Source organism: Balaenoptera borealis (assembly GCF_965194805.1).
Source record: "Balaenoptera borealis genome assembly, chromosome: 8".
Lineage (NCBI taxonomy): Eukaryota > Metazoa > Chordata > Mammalia > Artiodactyla > Balaenopteridae > Balaenoptera > Balaenoptera borealis.
This window is the reverse complement of record NC_138865.1, coordinates 121,023,780-121,043,475: the sequence shown is the minus strand read 5'-3', so window position 1 is coordinate 121,043,475 and position 19,696 is coordinate 121,023,780. Positions and strand designations below refer to the sequence as shown.

Genomic DNA, 19,696 nt, shown 5'->3' with positions numbered 1-19,696 from the left:
GCGGTGGCCTCAGGCACTCCAGGCTTCTTCCTGGGGCAGCTGGGCTGGGAGGAGGCACCGCCCCAAATCCCCAGGGGTCCCCTCAGTGCTCCCTGGACAGGGCGAGGCCCCTGGTCTGGCAGGTGTCTCCTCGCACGGCACAGAGAGGGGACCACTGCCCTGCAGACGTGCACTGAGGGAACCCGTGTCTCTGGTTGGTGGAGGGCCTGCTGGGAGCTGCCCCGGCGAGGAGTTGTGTGCTGCCCGCACTGGGCAGAAGCTGGGCAGCCCCCAGCTGAGGCTGCGCCCCAGGCTTCCTGCCCTTTGCCCGGACCAGGACCTCGGGGCTGCCCGCTGGCGCCCCGCTCAGAACCACGTCTGCTTCCTGTGGCCTCCTCGATGCCACCTGCCGTCCTCCCCCAGTGGCAGCAAGAGAGGGGGGCTTGGGGCCCAGTGGCTGTCAGACTGTCCCCTAGAGTGGCCCTCCTGCTTACCCTGTTGGGGACTGAGGGGCTAGTTTAGGTCCCACGTGGCCCCTAAGAAGAGGTGAGCGTCCGCTCCGGTCAACAGGTTCTGTCCCCGTGCGCCTGGGGAACCGTCCGTCTCAGCAGCATCGTGCCTCCAAAGTTCAGACGGTCCCACAGGACACGTGGCAGGCAGTTCTGCCCAAGTCTCTTGGGATCAAGGGGGCAGCTGAGTGTGACCCCCCCCCCTTCGGGGGTCGTGGGGAGAGGGCATGGTCAGAGGTGAGCGTTGCAGGAAGTGCTGGCCCTGCCTGTGGGCCTCAGGACCGGGGACCCCAGCGTTGGGCTTGGGGTGACAGAGACTTGATCCCCTCCGAGGCGTCCCTGCTGCCCCTTCCCGTCCCGCCATGAGGGCTGGGACCCAGGGCCGGTGTGGAGGCTCCGTGGCCCACGATCTGCTGACCAGTGAGGAAGCAGCGTCCACTGGCATTGTGGCCCGGTGGCCAGCAGCCTGGTGCTGGTGCGGGACGGGAAGGTCTCTGCAGCGTGAGGACGGGGCAGGCTGCGGGCAGCCCGTGGGGGTCTCAGGGGAGCTCGGGGCACCGTGTGGAGACTGGGCTGTGTCCTGGGCTCACCTGTCCCCAGGAGCCAGAGGCGGACAAGGAGAGAGCAGAGAGCAGAGTCAGGGTGGACGGGCTAGTCCCAGGAGGTGTCCTGGAGGACGAGGACCAGACGGCTTCTCCCACGGGGGGAGGGGAGGCAACATGTTACCACGGTTTGTGGTCCTTCACAGCCCGGCCCTCCCGACAGACTCTCCCTGCCTCTCTCACAAGGGGACAATTAAATTTTAATTAATTTAATTAATTAAGTTTAAATTGAATTAGCACCTCTCCCTGGGGGAGTGGTGATGAAGGAAGGGTTGGGAGGCCGGGCGTCTCAGGCCGAGTGCTGGGGCACGTGGTGTTTGGTGGGTGACCGGGTCCGGGTTAGGACCAGTTGGCCCCTTTGCACCCATTTGGAGCCACACGGGTCACTGGAGTGTCCCCAGGATTCTCCCAGTGCTTGGTTAGCTGGGGAATCCTCGGGTCCGGTAACCACGGGGATGCGAGCCGTGTCGCCGGGCCTCCCCACGCCGGGTCTGCGCCCACTCTCCTGCTGCCGTCGGGGGTCCCCCTGCATGCTGGTTTGTGCCCAGCTGCCCACTAGCCAAGGTGAGCAGGCCGTCCTGCCAGACCTGCCCAGAGGTTCTCGCAAGCGCTAGACGGAAGGTCCGGTAGTAAAGCACCGGGACAGGTGGTCCATGGGGACCTTGGCCGTCGGCTGGGGAGAGGGGAATGCACGGAAGGGTGTCCAGGCAGGGAACAGCATGCTCCAGGCCAGCAGAAGGGAGGACAGGACTGAGTCCCTGGGGTTGGGGAGGTGGGGAGTGGATACAGCTGGCTTGGCAGGGCCAGGGCTCGGGGGTCCTCCAGCCTGGGGGGTTCTCTTGGGAGCGGTGGAGCCCCTGAAGGCTTGGCCAGGGCTGGGGGCTGGTCTTGAAGCTGGGGCTGCATAGCCGGGCCCCGGTTTTGCTTTGTTCTTTCAGTTAATAGATTTTATTTTTTAGAGTAGTTTCAGGTTCACAGAGCATTGAGGACAAAGTACAGAGAGTCCTCCCCTCAACCAGTTTTCCCTCTTGCTGACATCTGGCCGCCGTAGTGCAGTGCGTGTGTTACAGTTGAACCCCTGTGACACACGGTTATCAACTAAAGCCCACAGATTACGTTAGGGTTCACTCTCAGCGGTGCACATTCTATGGGTTTGGGCAAATGTGTAGTGACGCATACCCACCATTATAATATCATACAGAATCGTTTCACTGCTCTAAACATCTTCTGTGCTCCACCGCCCTCCCTCCCTCCCCCCGGCATCCACTGATTTTTTTTTTAATTAATTAATTAATTTATTTATGGCTGCTGTGTTTGGGTCTTCGTTTCTGTGCGAGGGCTTTCTCTAGTTGCGGCAAGCGGGGGCCACTCTTCATTGCGGTGCGCGGGCCTCTCATTATCGCGGCCTCTCCTGTTGCGGAGCACAGGCTCCAGACGCACAGGCTCAGCAGTTGTGGCCCACGGGCCCAGCCGCTCCGTGGCATGTGGGATCCTCCCAGACGAGGGCTCGAACCTGTGTCCCCTGTATTGGCAGGCAGACTCTCAACCACTGCACCACCAGGGAAGCCCAACCACTGATTTTTTTACTGTCTCTGTGGTTCAGGCTTTTCCAGAATGTCATGTAGTTGGAATCACACGGAGTGCAGCCTCTTCAGATTGGCTTCTTTTACTTAGTAACATGCATTTAAGGTTCCCGCATGTCTTTTCATGGCTTGATAGCTCATTTCTTTTCAGTGCTGAATAATATTCCACTGTCTGGATGGACCACCGTTTACCCATTCACCTACTGAAGGGCATCTTGGTTGCTTCCAAGTCTTGTCCATTATGAATAAAACTGCCGTGAACATCCCTGTGCGCGTTTTGTGTGGACAGAAGTTTTCAGCTCCTTCTGGAAAATAGCCCAGAGCACGATTGCCGGATCTGTCCCATTTTCATTAACCGGGGTGGGGATGGCGGGGGGTAGGGGGGTTGTTTGGGCGTTGATGGAGAGGAAGGGGCAGCGGCCTCCAAGCTACCCTGCCCTCAGCGTCCTGGTTTGGGAGCTCCGGGGGGCCTCTGCCCCCCCACCCAGGCTCTGGCCCCCTTCCCAGCTGACGCCCAGTCTCCTCTCGCTGGAGCACTGCTGGGGCCACATCCAGGCTCGGGACCCTGTCCTCACTGTATCCATGTGATGCGGGGTGTGTGTCAGTCCTCGTGGGGTCTCCTGAGATCCCGTAGGGTGCCGACCTCTCCTGGCACCTCTGGCCCCCGGCCGCCCAGGAAGCCCTGAACGCTGTCCACACACACAGCCGGCACCACCCGCGGAGCCCTATGGTCCAGCGAGGAGGTGTTGGGGGGCTCAGGTCTCTCTGTCAGAGGGGCCCCGGTGCAGGTGGTGTCTCTCACACGGGCCAGCAGGGGGTTCCCCCTGGGAGGCCCCTCTGTGTCCAGCTGAGGATGTCCCAGATGCATCCTGCCTGCACCAGCCAGACTTCCTTGCACCTGTCACCACACCTCGGGATCGGAGTGGGAATGTGGTTTCGATATTTAATGACATCTGACATTCGTCCACAGATGGCCGGAGGGGCCGCTGATGGCCCCGGCTGCCCCTGCGACAGCGCCCGGCTCAGGGGGCGGCACCTCCTCAGGCCCGAGTGTCCCACCCGGCTGTGAGGACCAACTGCAGCTGGACATGTGACTTGATCTTCGGTTTTCCTCCCTGTGAATCAGCTCTCATTGCACCGAAATCACGTTTAGATGATAGGACCAGGCACACTGGCTGTCGCTGCCCCGGAGGATTCTAGGCGGGTGGGCTAGATGAGATGCCTGATGAGGTAGGATGTCCTCGACAGCAGCTCTGAAGTCCAAATCCTGCCACTTTGGAACCAGCAGCCTGAACACCAGCCTGGACCAGCCCTGCGCTCCACGGCCGAGTCCATTGCTGCCCTTCACGCAGGGCTCCGGGGTTCCGGCCACCCCACAGACCACCTGGGCTCTAGGCGTCGTTAATTTTCTCATTTTTGTTTCATGTTTCAGGTTTGTGCCGAGAATATCATTTCTTTAACAATGAAGGATATTTAAAATTCCGTTCCTTTTTTTCCTTCTTATTGAAGTAAAACTTACACTCAGAAGTGGCACGTGCACCATGCTGACGGATGGCACGCTGCTTTTTTTTTTTTAAATTAATTAATTAATTTATTTTGGGCTGTGTTGGGTCTTCGTTTCTGTGCGAGAGCTTTCTCTAGTCGCGGCGAGTGGGGCCCCTCTTCATCGCGGTGCGCAGGCCTCTCACTGTCGCGGCCTCTGTTGTTGCAGAGCACAGGCTCCAGACGTGCAGGCTCAGTAGTTGTGGCTCACGGGCCCAGCCGCTCCGCGGCATGTGGGATCTTCCCAGACCAGGGCTCGAACCCGTGTCCCCTGCATTGGCAGGCAGATTCTCAACCACTGCGCCACCAGGGAAGCCCTGGCACGCTGCTTTTACCCAGATCGTTCAAGGGCTGGGCAGGCAGCGGGGCCAAGTGGGTCAGACTTGCCCCCAACTGCGAGCATGCCCCCCCCCCAAGAAAAAGACAGCGAAGCAGCAACAGTAAGAGAAGTTTGTGTCACCATGAAGAAAGTCCAAGTGCCGGGAATGAACTTGGGGGTCCAGAAACAAGCAAATCTGCACCTTTTTTTTTTTTTGGCTGCACTGCACGGCTTGTGGGACCTTGGTTCCCCGACCAGGGATCGAACCCTTGCCCTTGCAATGGAAGCACTGAGTCTTAACCACTGGACCGCCAGGGAAGTCCCAACAAAACTGCACCTTTGACCTCAAGTATGTTAAAATGAAGACAGTGAGAACTCAGTTCTGTGATGGCATTTTTGCTTTTTAATTTTTTAACTGAAATACTAACCTACATGCAGACAAGCTTCTACCCATGCATCTGCAGCTTGGTGGTTATCCCAGAGTGAACGCAGCCGGGCGCCCGCCATCCAGGCCAAGACACGGGACACAGTGGTCCCTGGAAGGCCCTCTAGGGCCCCCAGCCACCTCCCGTCCCCGACTGACACCGGGGTCAGTTTTGCCTGTTTTCAAACAATTTTTCTCCTGAGATCTAATTCCCACATCATACAAGTCACCCTTTCAAAGTGTACAGTTCAGTGGTTTTTAGCTCATCACAGAGCTGTGTGACCATCACCATCACCTGTTTCCAGAACATTCTCATCAGCCTCAAAACAACCACCACACTCATTCACAGCCACTCCCCTCCCCCCCAGCCCCTACAGTCTGCATTCTGTCTCCGGGTTTGCCTGATCCAGACATTTCACATCAATGGAATTGATGCTGAAAACTCAGCCTTCTGTGCACGGGTGCTGATTTGAATCTCAGAGACAGAGTTTTGGGTGAAGTAGAAAAGAATAGCTTTATTGCTTTGCCAGGCAAAGGGGGACACAGCGGGCTCATGCCTCTCAAAACTGTGTGTCCCAACCCAGGGGGATTTGGTGAGGAGTTTGATAGCAGTGGTTCAAGGGCAGGGTAGCTGATAAGGATCGGTACGTGCAGGGCCTGCATTCCTTTAATCTGGCCTCAGGTGGTCTCCTGATGAGCTTCTGTGGTTCTCGAGGTTATCAAACTGTGACCTTCTCTCTGCAAGGAAGAATGCTTCATCAAGTAGTTAACCTCTTCCATTTGTTGGGGGTTCTGGTTCTGCAGAAGAGCTCAAAGATACTGTTATGTGTATCCCTTGAGGCAGAACCAGGACCCTGCCCCAAGGCTGCACTATTTTTTCTTGACTGTTCCTCCCTTGTCTCTGCATCCCCTCCCTTCCCTGAATAGCAGCTGTTTGAATCTGCCCTTTGGAACTCAGGGAAGGTCATGGAGGCTGAATGAAGCCTATTCCCTACAAACAAGAAACAGGGGACATAGAAAGGCTTCCATGCCCAGAAGCCCCACAGGGTCCTGCTCGGTTTCAGAATCACACACTCTGTGGCCTCTTTTGTCTGGCTTCTCTCACTCAGCATCATGTTTTTAAGGTTCATCCATGTTGTAGCCTCTGTCAGGGCTTCCTTTTATGGCTGAATAATATTCCATTGTGCAGATGCACCGCATTTTTTAAATCCACCCACCTGTTGAGGGGCATCTAAGCCATTTCTGCCCGTCGGCTACTGTGAACACAGCTACTCTGAGCAGGTGTGTGCACGGCGTGTGACACCCTGGGGCTCTGAGGCTGGGACGCCTCTCCAGGACCCCTGTCCCCCTCCGGCTGCAGGTGACCCACCACTAAGCTCTTCTGTACCAGGCACCCGGTGGGTAATCTGGTGAAGCCCACAGACCCCTTCTCAGCTAACCCCTTCTAGCACATACCATGAGATGAAAATGGAAATCAACTGTCTTGCAACATTACTATTAAAATATTTTAAAAATTGTGGTAGAGTCATACACGTGCTTCTTTACTGACGCCTTAAGTAAGCAGCTCTAGCCGTGGTCTGAAAGCCGTTGTCACTGGATTAGCGACGAGCAGGATGTTAGCTGGTGACATCCATGGCCTTCTTCTCCATGCGTTGGCACTAATGTCTGGCCTTATTTGGGCAGGGCTGACCTGCCCATCCTTTGGGGACAGCACTGCCTGGCCACGGAGGCACTGTCTGCCCTGTGATGAGTGTGAAGTCAGTAGATGGCTGTCAGGATCCTACACACTCCACACATTGCTTGATTTCAGTGAGACTTCTTGTCTGTTTACATTGTGGGAAAACCGAAATCTGTTAGATTTTATGGAATCGAAACTAAAAACAGAAAGATGTCATTATTTTATTTCTGTAAAGAAGAGGCAGCTGCCGAGTCAATGAAAAGGTTAAATCTGCCTTTTCTTCAAACTGAGTTTCCAGGGACTCAGCGTAACGTGGTCACCACCTTCACCTGGCCATCGCGTCTTAGGCCCTAGCTCTAGAATCAGGCTGCTGTTTCGTTTCCTACCCCGCACTCCATATTCCCTGAATATAGCTGACATTCCACTAAGTGTGTGCATGGGGGCAACTTGGAGGGCACCTGGGGAATCAGTGTAAATAAAGTGAGGGGAGCTTGGGGCTTGCGAGAGCCTTGGGGGAAAAGTAGGCAAAAAACCAGAAACCGGAAGGTGTAACCCCCAAGGATGGTCATTTTTGTTTCTGAGGGGGTGGAAGGGCCTTTGGGTCAGCTGGAGTGGAGGACGGAGGAGCCACAGAAGCAGAGTTTGGGAGAAGGTGGGGCAGGGCAGCCAGCCCGAGGGCCCCGGTGCTGGAGGGAGTTTCCATCTTTCTCTCTGGGGTGGACTCTCAGGGACCCAGGGGTGGCCCCATGCCCTCACACTCTGAGCTGGTGGGTCAACGATTAGAGCAGAAATAAGTGAAATAGAGACTAGAAAACAATAGGAAAAAAATCGACAAAGCTAGGAGTTGGTTTTTTGAAAATAAACAAAATTGACAAGACTTTTACTAGACTAACCAAGAAAAAAAGAGGACTCAAATCAACAAAAGCATAAGTGAAAGAAGAGACATTACAACAGATACCTGAGAAATACACCACAATTATGCTCCAACAAACTGGATAGCCTAGAAGAAAAGGAATAAATTCCTAGAAACATACAGCATACCAAGACTGAATCATGAAGAAATAGAAAATCGAAATAAACCAATAATGACTAAAGAGATTGAATGAGTCATCAAAAATCTCCCAACAGAGAAAAGCCCAGGACCAGATGGTTTCATTGGTGAATGCTACCAAACATTTAAAGAAGAATCAATGCCAATCCTTTTCAAATTCCTCCAAAAAATTTTTAGAGGGGTGAATACTCCCAAACTCATTTTACAAGGCCAGCATTACCTTGATAACAAAGCCAAATAAGGACACTACAAGAAAAGAAAACTACAGGCCAATATCCTTGAAGAATATAGATGTAAAAAATCTCAACAAAAGACTAACAATAGCACATTAAAGGATCATACACCATAATCAAGTGGGATTCATCCCTGGGATACAAGGATGGTTCAATATATGTAAATCAATAAATGTGATAAAACACATTAATAGAATAAAAGATAAAACTTATATGAGTATCTCAATAGATGCAAAAAAAAAGCATTTGACAAAATTCAACAGACTTCCATGTTAAAATCTCCACAAATTAGGTATAGAAGGAATTTAAGTCAACATAATAAACGGCACATATGACAATCACAGCTAACATCATACTCAGTGGTGAAAGGTGGAAAGTTTTCCTTTTAAGACCAGAAACAAGACAAAGTTACCCACTCTCACCAGTCCTATTCAGCCTAGTACTGGAAGTCCTAGCCAGAACCATTCGGCAAGAAATAGAAATAAAAGACATACAAATTGGAAAGGAAGAAGTAAAATTGTCTGTTTCCAGATGACATGATCTTATATATATAGAAAACCCCAACGATTCCACCAAAAAACTGTTGGAACTAATAAACAAATTCGGTAAAGTTGCAGGATACAAAATTAACATTCAAAAAGCAGTTGCAGTTCCGTACACTAACAACAAACTATCCGAAAAAGAAATGAGGAAATCGATCCCGTTTACAATAGCATCAAAAACAATAAAATACTTAGGAATAAATTTAAGGCAGTTAAAAATCTGTACACTGAAAACCATAAGACACTGATGACAGAAACTGAAGACACAAATAAATGTAGATATCTTGTGTTCATGGATCAGAAGAATTCATACTGTTAAAATGTCCATCCAACTCAAAGCCATCTATAGATTCAATGTGATCCCTATCAAAATTCCAATGACATTTTTCTCAGAAGGAGAAAAAAAACAATCCTAAAATTCATATGGAACCATAAAAAATTCCCATACACAAAGGTAACTAGGTGAGGTGATGGATGTGTTAACTAAACTTATTGTGGTAATCATTTCACAGTATACACCTATACGTAGAGCAAATTATCACATTGCACACCTTAAACTTACACAATATTATATGTCATTTAGTTTATCTCAGTAAAGCTCCAAAAAATGATTTGCCAAACTTGAAAACAAAATTATACGCTATGACCAAGAGGATTTATCCCATGAATTCAAGGCTGGTTCAATATCTGAAAATCATTAATGTAATATACTACATTAATAGAATGAGTAAAAATACCACACATGATCATCTCAGTTGTCACACACACGAGAAGCATTTGCTGAAATCCAACACCCTTTCATGATAAAAACACTCAACAAAATAGGAATAGATGGGAACTCCCTCAACCTGATAAATACAAACCCCCCAGAGTTAACATCATACATACGCTGTGGTGAAAGACTGGATGCTTTTCTAAGAGCAGAAACAAGACAAAGATATCTACTCTGCTACTTCTATTTAACGTTGTGCTGGAGGTTCTGGCCAGGGAATTAGATGAGAAGAATAAAAGACATTCAGCTGAAAAGGAAGCGGTACAACTATATTCACAGATGTCACGATCTCATATATAGATAATCCTAATTGATCCTCCAGAAAATTGTTACAACTAATAAGGTTGCAGGAAACAAAGTCAAGATCAATAAAAACCCCTGGAGTTGCCCTCCACCCCTTCTCTTTCTATGGACTCTGTACTCCACCTGTCAGGGGATGGTCTTCCTTCCTCGTCCTTCCTACCGCCTAGTCTTCACCCAGGAAACAGAATGACCCCTCTAAAGGGTCAGTCACATCCTTCCTCCCTGTGTTCAAAGTTCCTCCATGGCTTCCCATCTCACTCAGAGAACAGGTCAAGGTTCTTACTGTGCAGGATCTGCCACTGCCTCTCGGCCCCCGCGCCCCTTTCCTACCAGTGTCTCTGGATCCTGGGTTCCGGATTCGGTGCCTCCCTGCACTCCTGTCTCAAGAGTCCCTGTGCCTGCTGTACCCCCTGCCCAGACCGCAGCTGCCCCGGGTACGCTCCTGCTTGCCCCTCACTTCCTGCAGGTCTGCTCAAATGCCCCCTTACGGTTTTCCTTGCCTGCCTGCCCGCAGACCCGTTACCCTTTCGCCACCTCATGTCCTACACACGCAGTCACTTCTCCGCTAGACCTCAGCTCCCTGGGGGGGCGATGGGGCGGGCCGGGATTTGTGTTTTGTTCTCTGCTGTGAGCCAGAGTGAGGCTCATGCCTGCACAGGAGTAAGTGTTTGTGGATGACAGGCTGAGTCCTCTGAGCTTACGTCGCTTGATAACCTGGCTTAGGATGCTGGGTGAAGTGGAGGTTGGTAGCACCTTAAAAACCGCTGGAGGCTGGGAGCAGTTGTGACCTTCACTCCCAGGGCCCCTTACTCATGGGAAACCATTTCTTCCTGCTGTCCTCCAGGCCTTGGGTCCCTGGACCCTGGTGTTTGGCACAGGAGTGAGTCGCCCTGTCTTAGTTTGGCTGTGAGGTCTTCAGAAGCATCACTTATACGGGAGGTTTCACGGTGTTATTATAATTATTAGCCCGATACAGGCCCTGTGGTGGTGACTTTGTCAGGACGAAGCCAGCCCCTTTTGGAGGATGTGCCTGAGGCCCGTCCCCATGGCTACACTCAGGGGTGAGGACGCTGCAGTTTGTCTCAGGTGTCCAGACGCCCACCTTCCCTGGACCAGGCCCTGGAGACCATGGCTAGTGCCCACTCGGGGCGCTCCCGGGCACAGGTGATCCTGGCAGACTCCACGCGCTGCAGGAGGAGGGGGTTTCCTTGGCCTCCAGTGCTGCGGGGGGAGGGGTATTCCGGAGGCGGCTCTCCGGGTGGGGTCCCCGGGCTCCCAGCCCCCTATGGTAGGAGGCGCCCCAGGCTCTTTGGGTTACTTGTTGGGGGGGGGGTGTCTCTAGGCAACGAGGGCCGCTATGCGGGGAGGCGCCCCGGGCTTCCCCGCGCTGCGCTCCGGGAGGGGGAACCCCCGGGGCTGTTGTGGGGTGCAGGGTCGCGGTCGGCCTGCACAGGAGCTCGGCCCGTCGGGCGGCGGCTGGGGTCCCGTGGTCCGGACGACCCAATGCCGGGGAGGGGGAGGCGCGGCCCACACAAAGAAATGCTGCGGGACCCGCCGGGGCCTGTCCGCCCGCGCCGTCCGCGCCGCGCGGCCCCGCACCCGCGCCCGCGGAAAGGGGACGGGCCTCGGGCAGCACCCACTGCGCCTGCGGAAGGGGGCGGGGCGAGCGCGGGCCGGCGCCCACTGCGCCTGCGGAAGGGGGCGGGGCGTGCGCGGGCCAGCGGCCGCGCCCACTGCGCCTGCGCCGGCTTCGGCGGTGCGCGCGCTCCCGCCGGTTGGCCGCCTCCTTAGCCGCCGCCGCCGCCGCCGCCGCCTCCGGCTCCGCGCACGCGCCCCCAGCCCCGGCCCGAGGCCTCGGCCCGCGCCCCCTGGCTCGCCGCTCCCCGGCCCCGCGGGCCCCGGCTCGGCCGCGCAGCATGCAGCAGCAACACCCGCGGCGGCGGCGACGGCGGCGGCTCTGAGGTGAGGCGGCGGGGGCGCGGGCCGGGCGGCGGCGGGGGGCGGGGGGCGCGGGCGGTCGGTGCCCCGCGGCCCCACGCGGGTCCCGGGCGCGGCGAGGGGCGCGGCGCCTTTGTCCCGCCCGGTCCGGCGCGGCCGGCGCTGCAGCGGCCCTTTTGTGTGCAGATGGTGGACGCGGGCGGCTTCCCGGCCGGGGAGGGCTGGAGGAGGATGGAGGCCGCGCCCGACGGCGCCGTGGACATCGTGCCGCTGGACCGCTACGACCCGGCGCGGGCCAAGATCGCCGCCAACCTGCAGTGGATCTGCGCCAAGGCCTATGGCCGAGGTGGGCCGGGGGCGCGGGGGAGGGGCCGGGCCGGGCCTTTGTGTAGTGTCCCCCGCGTGCGGGGCGCGGAGGCGCGGGTTGGCCCGGTGCGCTCTGCGCTCGCGTCGGGGGGCGCGCGGGTCCTGCAGGTGCGGCCAGGGATCGGCGCTCTCCTGCGCTCGCGGGCGGAACCTCTCCTGTTCGGGCGGGTCGGGCGGGAGTCCAGGGCAGAAACCCTCGACCCCGGCCTTTCTCGATTCTTACCAAATGTCAGGTGTGGAATTCCCTAACGAGCATTCCTTTTAAATGGGTGGGGCTTCATCCGAATCATTACCTTCGGTTAATTCCTGTTTCGAAGAACTAGATAACCTTGTTATTGGTCAGGCCCTAATATGCTTAGTGGATTAAGACGCTCCGATTTCCAGCTCTTGGAATCTTACAGACCAAGTGATTCTCCTGATTGCTTGGCTCAGAAGGCTGTCTTTGATTAATTTCAGGTGCCTCGTTTCAGGTACAAAATTAAGAGTGCCGTGTAATCTTTCTTTAAATTTGAAGCATTTGTTTAAAAATTGCCTCTATTCTGGTGAAAACGTTCCTGTTTGTAGAGTGAGACCGAAGTGGCGAGAGAACCGTTTCAGAAGAGAGTCTGGTTGACTGGTTTTGAAAACTTGCTGAGCGGGCGTTTCCCGGTGACAGGATCTCACCGGTTGGAGTGACCTGTGCTATGGATGGACTCGTCATGAGGATAAACACGCCCTGCAAGTCCCAGGGATTAAATGCAGCGCCTCATTTTAAGTTGGTTTTATAGCGTGCAAGGAGAGTTTCCTCCTTTATTTTGTAGTTTTCAGCGTTACAGTTCTTTTTTATACTACCACCAAGCTTTATCCAGTTCGCGTAGTGTGATGGGGAAGCAGTGATTCTGGGAAAATACACAATTGATGAAAAGCACGTATGAAGTTTTAGAGTAAGGGACAGTGAACGAGTCATCCCAGAGCGGCCGCTCAAGTATGGAGCGGCCAGTTTAAGGAAAAGGCCGTGACGGTTGAGCTTCGCAGGGCAGTGTGCGGCTGTCCCAACTCCGTGGCCTCCCCTTACACCCACCTCATGTCTCGTGTTGGCAGTTGGTTTGCTTTCCTTTATATTTTAACACATGTGTGTACATCGCAAAACTCTTACGGTTTAGTTTTACGTGTTTTTGCACCTGTCATAGCGAGCGCTTTATTCTCATCAGGTTCTTGGATTCTTCCTAGCTTCCTCCCATCTTCCCCGCCTTGCTTTTCCACTGCTGTGTAGTATTTCACAGGAAGCCTGTTCACCGTTCCTGGGCGCTGGCTGGGTTCCAGTTCTCTGCTCTTAAGCACAGTGCGTTCTTGGGCATGGCTCTTGGGGCACATGTGCAAAGTTTCACTCCTGTGTGTATTTATAAGATTTTTGCATATGGAGGTGGCTAAGGTTCTGGTACTGAATGCTATATAGACACAGATGCTTTTAGAAAGCCCTCTCGTTGTTTGCTTTCCAATTTCTTAAGCTTAGTGAATGCATTTTTATCTTGTTGCATTTAGCTTTGGCATTCAGCATGGGATTTGTCAGCTCTCTGGCAATAAATATGCATCTCTTTCAGTGTCACTGTTGGATTAGTCGGGTTTTATTTCCAGTACCAAGTCACTCTTCAATACTTGTTGACTCTTCATATAATTAATTCAAAAGCTGATATTAAAATTGGCTTTAGAGTTTTGAAATGACTGGAGGTGTGTATTTATAGAACAGAACGTGAGCAGGAGCTGCGGGAGACTAGAGCCTGTCTGAGGCTCTAAGACTCGGCTGCACGTTGCCCATCCCTTGGCTGGCGTGTGCTCATCCAACTGATTTCAGGAGGTCTGCTTTCCATTCTTTTTTTTTTTTTTTTTAATTTTTATGTATTTTATTTATTTATTTTTGGCTGCGTTGTGTCCTCGTTGCTGCGCGTGGCATTTCTCTAGTTGTGGCGAGCAGGGGCTACTCTTCATTGCGGTGTGCAGGCTTCTCTTGTTGCGGAGCACGGGCTCTAGGCGTGTGGGCTTCAGTAGTTGTGACATGCGGGCTTAGTAGCTGTGGCTCGCGGGCTCTAGAGCACAGGCTCAGTAGTTGTGGTGCACGGGCTTAGTTGCTCCGTGGCACGTGGGATCTTCCCGGACCAGGGCTCAAACCCGTGTCCCTTGCATTGGCGGGCGGATTCTTAACCACTGCGCCACCAGGGAAGCCCTCCATTCATTTTTGCAAAATGCGAATGCTTATCTATTCTGTACCTTGCTTCAGGAAGGGGAGCAGGTGTGTTTTTTTTTTTCTGACTGAGAACTGCTCTTTAAATTTACAAATTAGGGTGATCCCAGTTCAGATGACCGAGAAGACTCGCCTGGGCTCAGCTGAAGTGATTTCTTCTACTTAGTTGGCGTGGGGGTCCCAGCCTGGGTGGGAGGTTCCCTGCTACCCAGCGTGGGGTGCTGTCTTTCAGGAGACAGGGTGGGGAGGGGGTTTTGTTAGGATAGTGTGGGTCTTTCCCCCCAGAACTCTTCCTAATCCAGGGGCCTATTCTTTGTTTCTTCTTTTGGACGTCTCCATGTGCGTCTCCAGCTTAGTTTTCAGTTAATTAGACGTGGCAGTTTCAGTCTACATGCTTTAGTTGTAAATCAGCTTTTGGTGGGGATGATGGTGGAAGTGGCTTAAATCTTTACTTGTTATACAGTTGTTCATTAAGTAGCTAAATGAAACCCAGCACTGTTTGTATGGGAGCTGAAAGCATGCACACACTCTGGGGCGAGGTGCTCTGAGGCTGCCTTGTTTTGCGTTTGCCTTTCGGGACTCTCTCTGTGTCCCCAGGGCCACCGTCTGCCATTTGGAGTAAGTGGGGAGGCTCAGAAGAGCTCACCCTCGGCCAGGCCTGGAGGTGGCATATGGTTATGCAGAAACGTTTCCTCCGGTTTTCTGCATCTGGTGCCACAGCCAAGAACTGTGGGCCGGCTTGTGCTTTTATTTTTAGATTCTTCTCCTCCCTTTTTGGGTTAACTCTTGTTTCATGGACAGTGTTTTAATTATTTCTTCAGAAATAATATATTGGATATGTGGAAAGTTATTCACCTAAAAGTGTCTGTAAGAAGTAGTAGAACCTGCTTAGCTGGACTATCTTTGTGATGTCCTTTTGGGTGAAAGTTGTAGTTAATTGGTAGAGTTTAAAGGGGTGACTTGGAAGTTTATTTTACAGAATAGAGTGCTGGACTGAAGCCACTGCATTCCTGGCTTTTGATTTTAGTCCATGACCTTAGGAAACCTAAAGGTATTTGGGCCTTGGTTTCAGGGACAGTGGGGGAGTAATAGCTTTTGTTATCTCCCAAGGACAATGTTGAAAAAGTGACCCAGGGAAAGTACTAGAAGGCACTCGGCTACTTGCAAGTGTGTTGCTGTGTAGCTCAGTGGTGGTCATTCCGCCTTCTGAGGAGCCCTGGAAACCAAGTTGCAACTCACCACGAGCTGAGCTGTGCCGAACAGCGCCAGACTGGACCATAGGGGCCACCAGGGTCACCCTTCCCTTTTTACCAGCAGTCAGCTGGGATTGAGAGGGGCCACAGGGCTGTCCAGAGCCCACTGCTAGTGAGGGGTTGACACTCTTGTCCTTCCACAGTCTTGTTAATTAAACCACTGATTTGGAAACCACGTTGTGGGATGGGAAATCTGTGCAGCCATTGGCGGGGTATTTGTAACCAAGCCGCGGCTGGCTGTCTCATTACTTAGACCACAAGGATAGCTCGGGCTCTCTGTTTGCTTAATTGCTGTTAGGAGCAAAATCCCTTCGTTGTCAACTCCAGCGGGTCACCACCTTCGTTTGTTGTCTGATGTTTGGCTGAAAGGGAGCACGTGCTCAGCACTCCTCTCCTGGCCCAGAACTGGAAAGGAAATCGGCCGCTGCTCTCGCCCCTGGACAAGCGGGGGGACAGTGGCCGCTCGAGCCTTGGCGGGGAGGCCCTCATTCGTAAGCATGTTGGCAAGTTTTTTTGATGTGATGATTTGCTCAGATTATTGGTTATTGAGTTAGATTTTATATTTTAACAGTCTTTTGTTTTCAGCACGGGATTTGAGTGCTGCTGAGCTGGGAGCTTACAGAGCAGCCTGGGTGCCTCTGCTCAGTGGTACTAGGTACTGTGGGGGGTCAGGTCGCTGGCTGACATTGTAGCCTGACCTTCCCCTCTGCCTGGGTGTGCTGAGAACCGCCTGGTGTCTGTGAGGTCAGGGGTTATGGTTATCCCATTTAATGCCATGTCTGCAGGACAGAGTCAGCGCTCACATACTTGTCAGATTGGTGATAGAGTTGGAAACGCCTTTGAAACAGGTGGAATAGAAAGATTTCTGTCCTGGTGGCCGTACGTGGATGAATTTTCATTTCTAAAGCTATAACAGTTTGTACAAGTTCCCTTTCATGTCCTGATGCCACAAATTAAATATTAGCCAAGGAATGTAAATCTATCTTTAAGTTCAGACTGTCCTAATCCTTTGAATCTGAGCGACCCTCAAAAGGGTCGGCCACTGTTGTGCTTTAGGATGTTAAATTTGTGTAAGTATTCTTACAAAAAGCCCTTAGTTTTTTTTTGTATTACATTTATCCTCCTAATAGCTTATAGGCTTCTCCTGCTATTGATTTTTTGGTGGCTATATCACCATTATATGTACCAGTCTCCTTTTTTACTTCCTACTTCAACTGTTGGAAAACTCAGGTTGCTATCATTTTTCGTCTAATCACAAGGTGACCAGGATGGAGCCAATATTACATTCATTCAGCCAGTAATAGCTGTCCTGTGCATAATTGTGTTTTGCACTACAGGAAGTACAAGGGGGGAAGTTATATGATGTTATCTCCTTAGTTGCTTAAAAGTCACATGAATTATTGACATATACAGAGGAAAATGAAATAATGCAAGGACTGAAAAATGGCAGCATGGCATTAGTCTACGAGCTGTCTTGAGGTAGAATATGGAACTGTCAGGTGGGCACACAGGGACCAGGGCTGCAGGGGGCAGTGGTCGCTGTGGGAGGGCTGCCTGGGGAGGCTCTGTGGGGAGACGGGCTTTGAAGGGTGGCTGATATTTGGAACCCCACCCCCAAGAGTAGAGCAGAGTGCATCTGGCAGGTTCCGTGCAGAGGAAGAAGAGTTCTTGGGCCCTGAGTCGATTAACCTTGTTGTGACAGAGGATTTGTGGACCGAAATAGTAGGTGATTAGTTTGGAAAATAGTGTGGGCCAGATTGTTCACCGTGTTCCAGGCTGGCTAGGGATTTCTTTCACGATGTATGCCTCGGAAGGTTTTTGCGTAGGGGGGTGATGGGATGAGAGACAGCCTGGCAAGATTCTTCCAGCAGGTTAGAGTGGGAAGAGGCTGTAGTCAGTAGAGTATCCAGGAGCTCGTCTTAGTCCGTTCAGGCCGCTGTAACAAGATATCATAGACTGGGTGCCTTAAGAACAACAGACATTTATTTCTCATGATTTTGGAGAGTGGAAGTTCAAGATCAAGGTGCCGGTAGATTCGGTGTCTGGTGAGAGCCTGCTTCCTGATTTGTAGACGGCCGTCTTCTCGCTGTGCCCTCACGGCAGAAGGCGTGAGGGAGCTTCATTATATGGGCTCAGATCCCATTCATGAGGGCTCCACCCTCATGACCTAATCGCCTTCCCAAAGCCCCATCTCCTAATACCTTCTTCACCTTGGGGGTTAGGTTTCATTACATGAATTTTGGGGGACACACACATTAAGTCCATTGGAGAGCTGATGTCGCTTTGGCTTGAAGAACCAAGGTCTTGGCCAGTTTGTCGGCAGTGGGAATTAGAAAGGTAGGTTGAGCCAACACATATTAGGAAAGCAGAGTCCTCGAGACTGGGCTGATGATGAGGTGGGGTGGCAAGTGGGCAACCACGGGGAAGGGTCAGCTGGGAGGCCACCTGGAACCTGTGGTGCCCTTGGTGGGAATATTTATAGTCTTTATTCCCTGGAGCTTTCCTACTTTTCATGGCTTTGTTGTCACATAGAGAGAGGTGATCTTTGAGTTTTATTTCTATTTCTGATTTCTTTCGTGTTCCCTCGCCTAGCCCTCTCTTTCTTATTGTTCATGCTAACTAGTTCACTTAAATATCCCTCAGTCACTGTCCTCCAGTTATTTCAAACTCAGGCAAAAGTAAACTTGAATCAGTTCAGCTGAACAGTATGTTGTGACCTGTGGGGTCCTCAACGTGCTTCTCAGGGCTCACGGAGTGCTGGCCGTGGCCTTGCAAACATAGACCTGTGATGCAAGGCCAAGGAGACTAGTGCCTGAGAGAGGAGCAAGTGCTCTGGCAGAACAGGTAAGGGAGGATGAGAAACTCCCCTGAGGGAATCTGGAATGTTCCATTCAAGAAAGTAAAGCTGAGTGTGTGGCTCAGGTGGGTAAGAACCAAGTGGAGGTAAGGGAACAGAGAGCCAGGACAAGGAAGGCAGGGAGAGTGCTGCATCCTCCAGGCTAAGGGAAAGCTTAGCGCTCTAGTTGGGATGGAATGTGAATTTAGCTGCTGCAGAGTTGAGATGAATGTGAGATGAATGTAGATTGGACAGAACGCCTAGGGCCAGATCTTGGAATGCCTTGAATGGCTGATAATTTGGGGGTTTTTGTTGTATGTGAATTGAAGATTTCTCAGGAGGGAAGAGATGTATTAAACCTTGGCTTTTGAGAGACGTCTCTGTAGGATGGGTTAATGCCCATTGTTGGGTATACAGTGAAGAATTTTATTTTGCGCCTTTGAGAAAACGAACTTCATTGAGATGTACTTTACATACAATAAAATGCACACGTTTTTAAGAGTATAGTTTGATGAGTTTAAACAAATGTATACGCCCCTGTGCACAGGGCCACAATCAAGGTAAGACCTTTTCATCACCTCCAAGGGTTTCCTTGAGCCCCCTGCGGTCAGTCCCCGCCCATAGCCTCACTGATCTGCTCCCGTCACCGTAGATTAGGCTGGTCCTTCTAGAGTTTCATATGCCTCTAGTCATGCATCAGGTATTCTTTGTCTGGCTTCCTTTACTTATTAGTATTTTAGAGACCCATCCATGTGTATAGACCTTTTCGCTTAGGGCTGGTAATAGTCTTCATTGTTTGGCTACCCACATTTTACTTACTTTTTAAAAAAAAATTTATTTATTCATTCATTTTGGCTGCGTTGGGTCTTAGTTGTGGCACGCGGGATCTTTTTTAGTTGCGGCATGCAGACTTCTTAGTTGCGTTTTTAAAAATATTTATTTATTTATTTAATACTTATTCAGTGGTTGATGGACACTCGGATTGCTTCCAGTTTTGTCTACTATGAATAAAGCTGCTGTGAACGTTCATGAATATTCAAGTCTGTGTGGGCGTGTGTTTTCATTTTTCTTGGGTAAATACCTGGCCGTGGAGTTACCGGGTCATGTAAGTGTGTTTAACCGCTCAGTTGGTTTCCACAGTGGCCATGTCATTTTTTATTTCCACCAGCAAAGTGTGGCATGAGAGTTGCAGTTGCTCTGTATCCTTGCCAACACATGGCATTGTCAGTCTTTTAAATAGTAGCCATTCAAGTGGGTGGGCTGTGATAACTCATTGTGGTTTGGGTGTGCATTTCTCTGCTGACTAATGATGATGAGCTTTTTTTAAAAAATAAATTTATTTATTTATTTATGTTTTGGCTGCATTTGGTCTTCGTTGCTGCACATGGGCTTCCTCTAGTTGCGGCGAGTGGGGGCTACTCTTCATTGCAGTGCAGGGGCTTCTCATTGCAGTGGCTTCTCTTGTTTCAGAGCACAGGCTCTAGGCGTGCGGGCTTCAGTAGTTGTGGCACACGGGCTCTAGAGCGCAGGCTCAGTAGTTGTGGCGCA

The 19,696-nt window shown here is 51.7% G+C and overlaps 1 protein-coding gene across 8 annotated transcripts in view; it reads left to right on the top strand.

The window, feature by feature from the left end:
• Positions 1-11,262: 11,262 nt before the first annotated feature.
• The window catches only part of CAMSAP1 (calmodulin regulated spectrin associated protein 1), a 55,435-nt gene continuing 47,001 nt past the window's right edge, over positions 11,263-19,696 (top strand). For 5 of the 8 annotated variants that reach the window (XM_082401801.1, XM_082401800.1, XM_082401799.1 and 2 more), the window contains exons 1-2: positions 11,366-11,499; positions 11,662-11,821. In XM_082401801.1, coding sequence (XP_082257927.1) covers positions 11,662-11,821 — 160 coding nt within the window. In that variant the 5' untranslated portion in view covers positions 11,366-11,499. Of the gene's footprint in view, positions 11,500-11,661; positions 11,822-19,696 lie in introns of all 8 variants that reach the window. The other 3 variants (XM_082401796.1, XM_082401794.1, XM_082401795.1) reach the window with 2 other exon arrangements.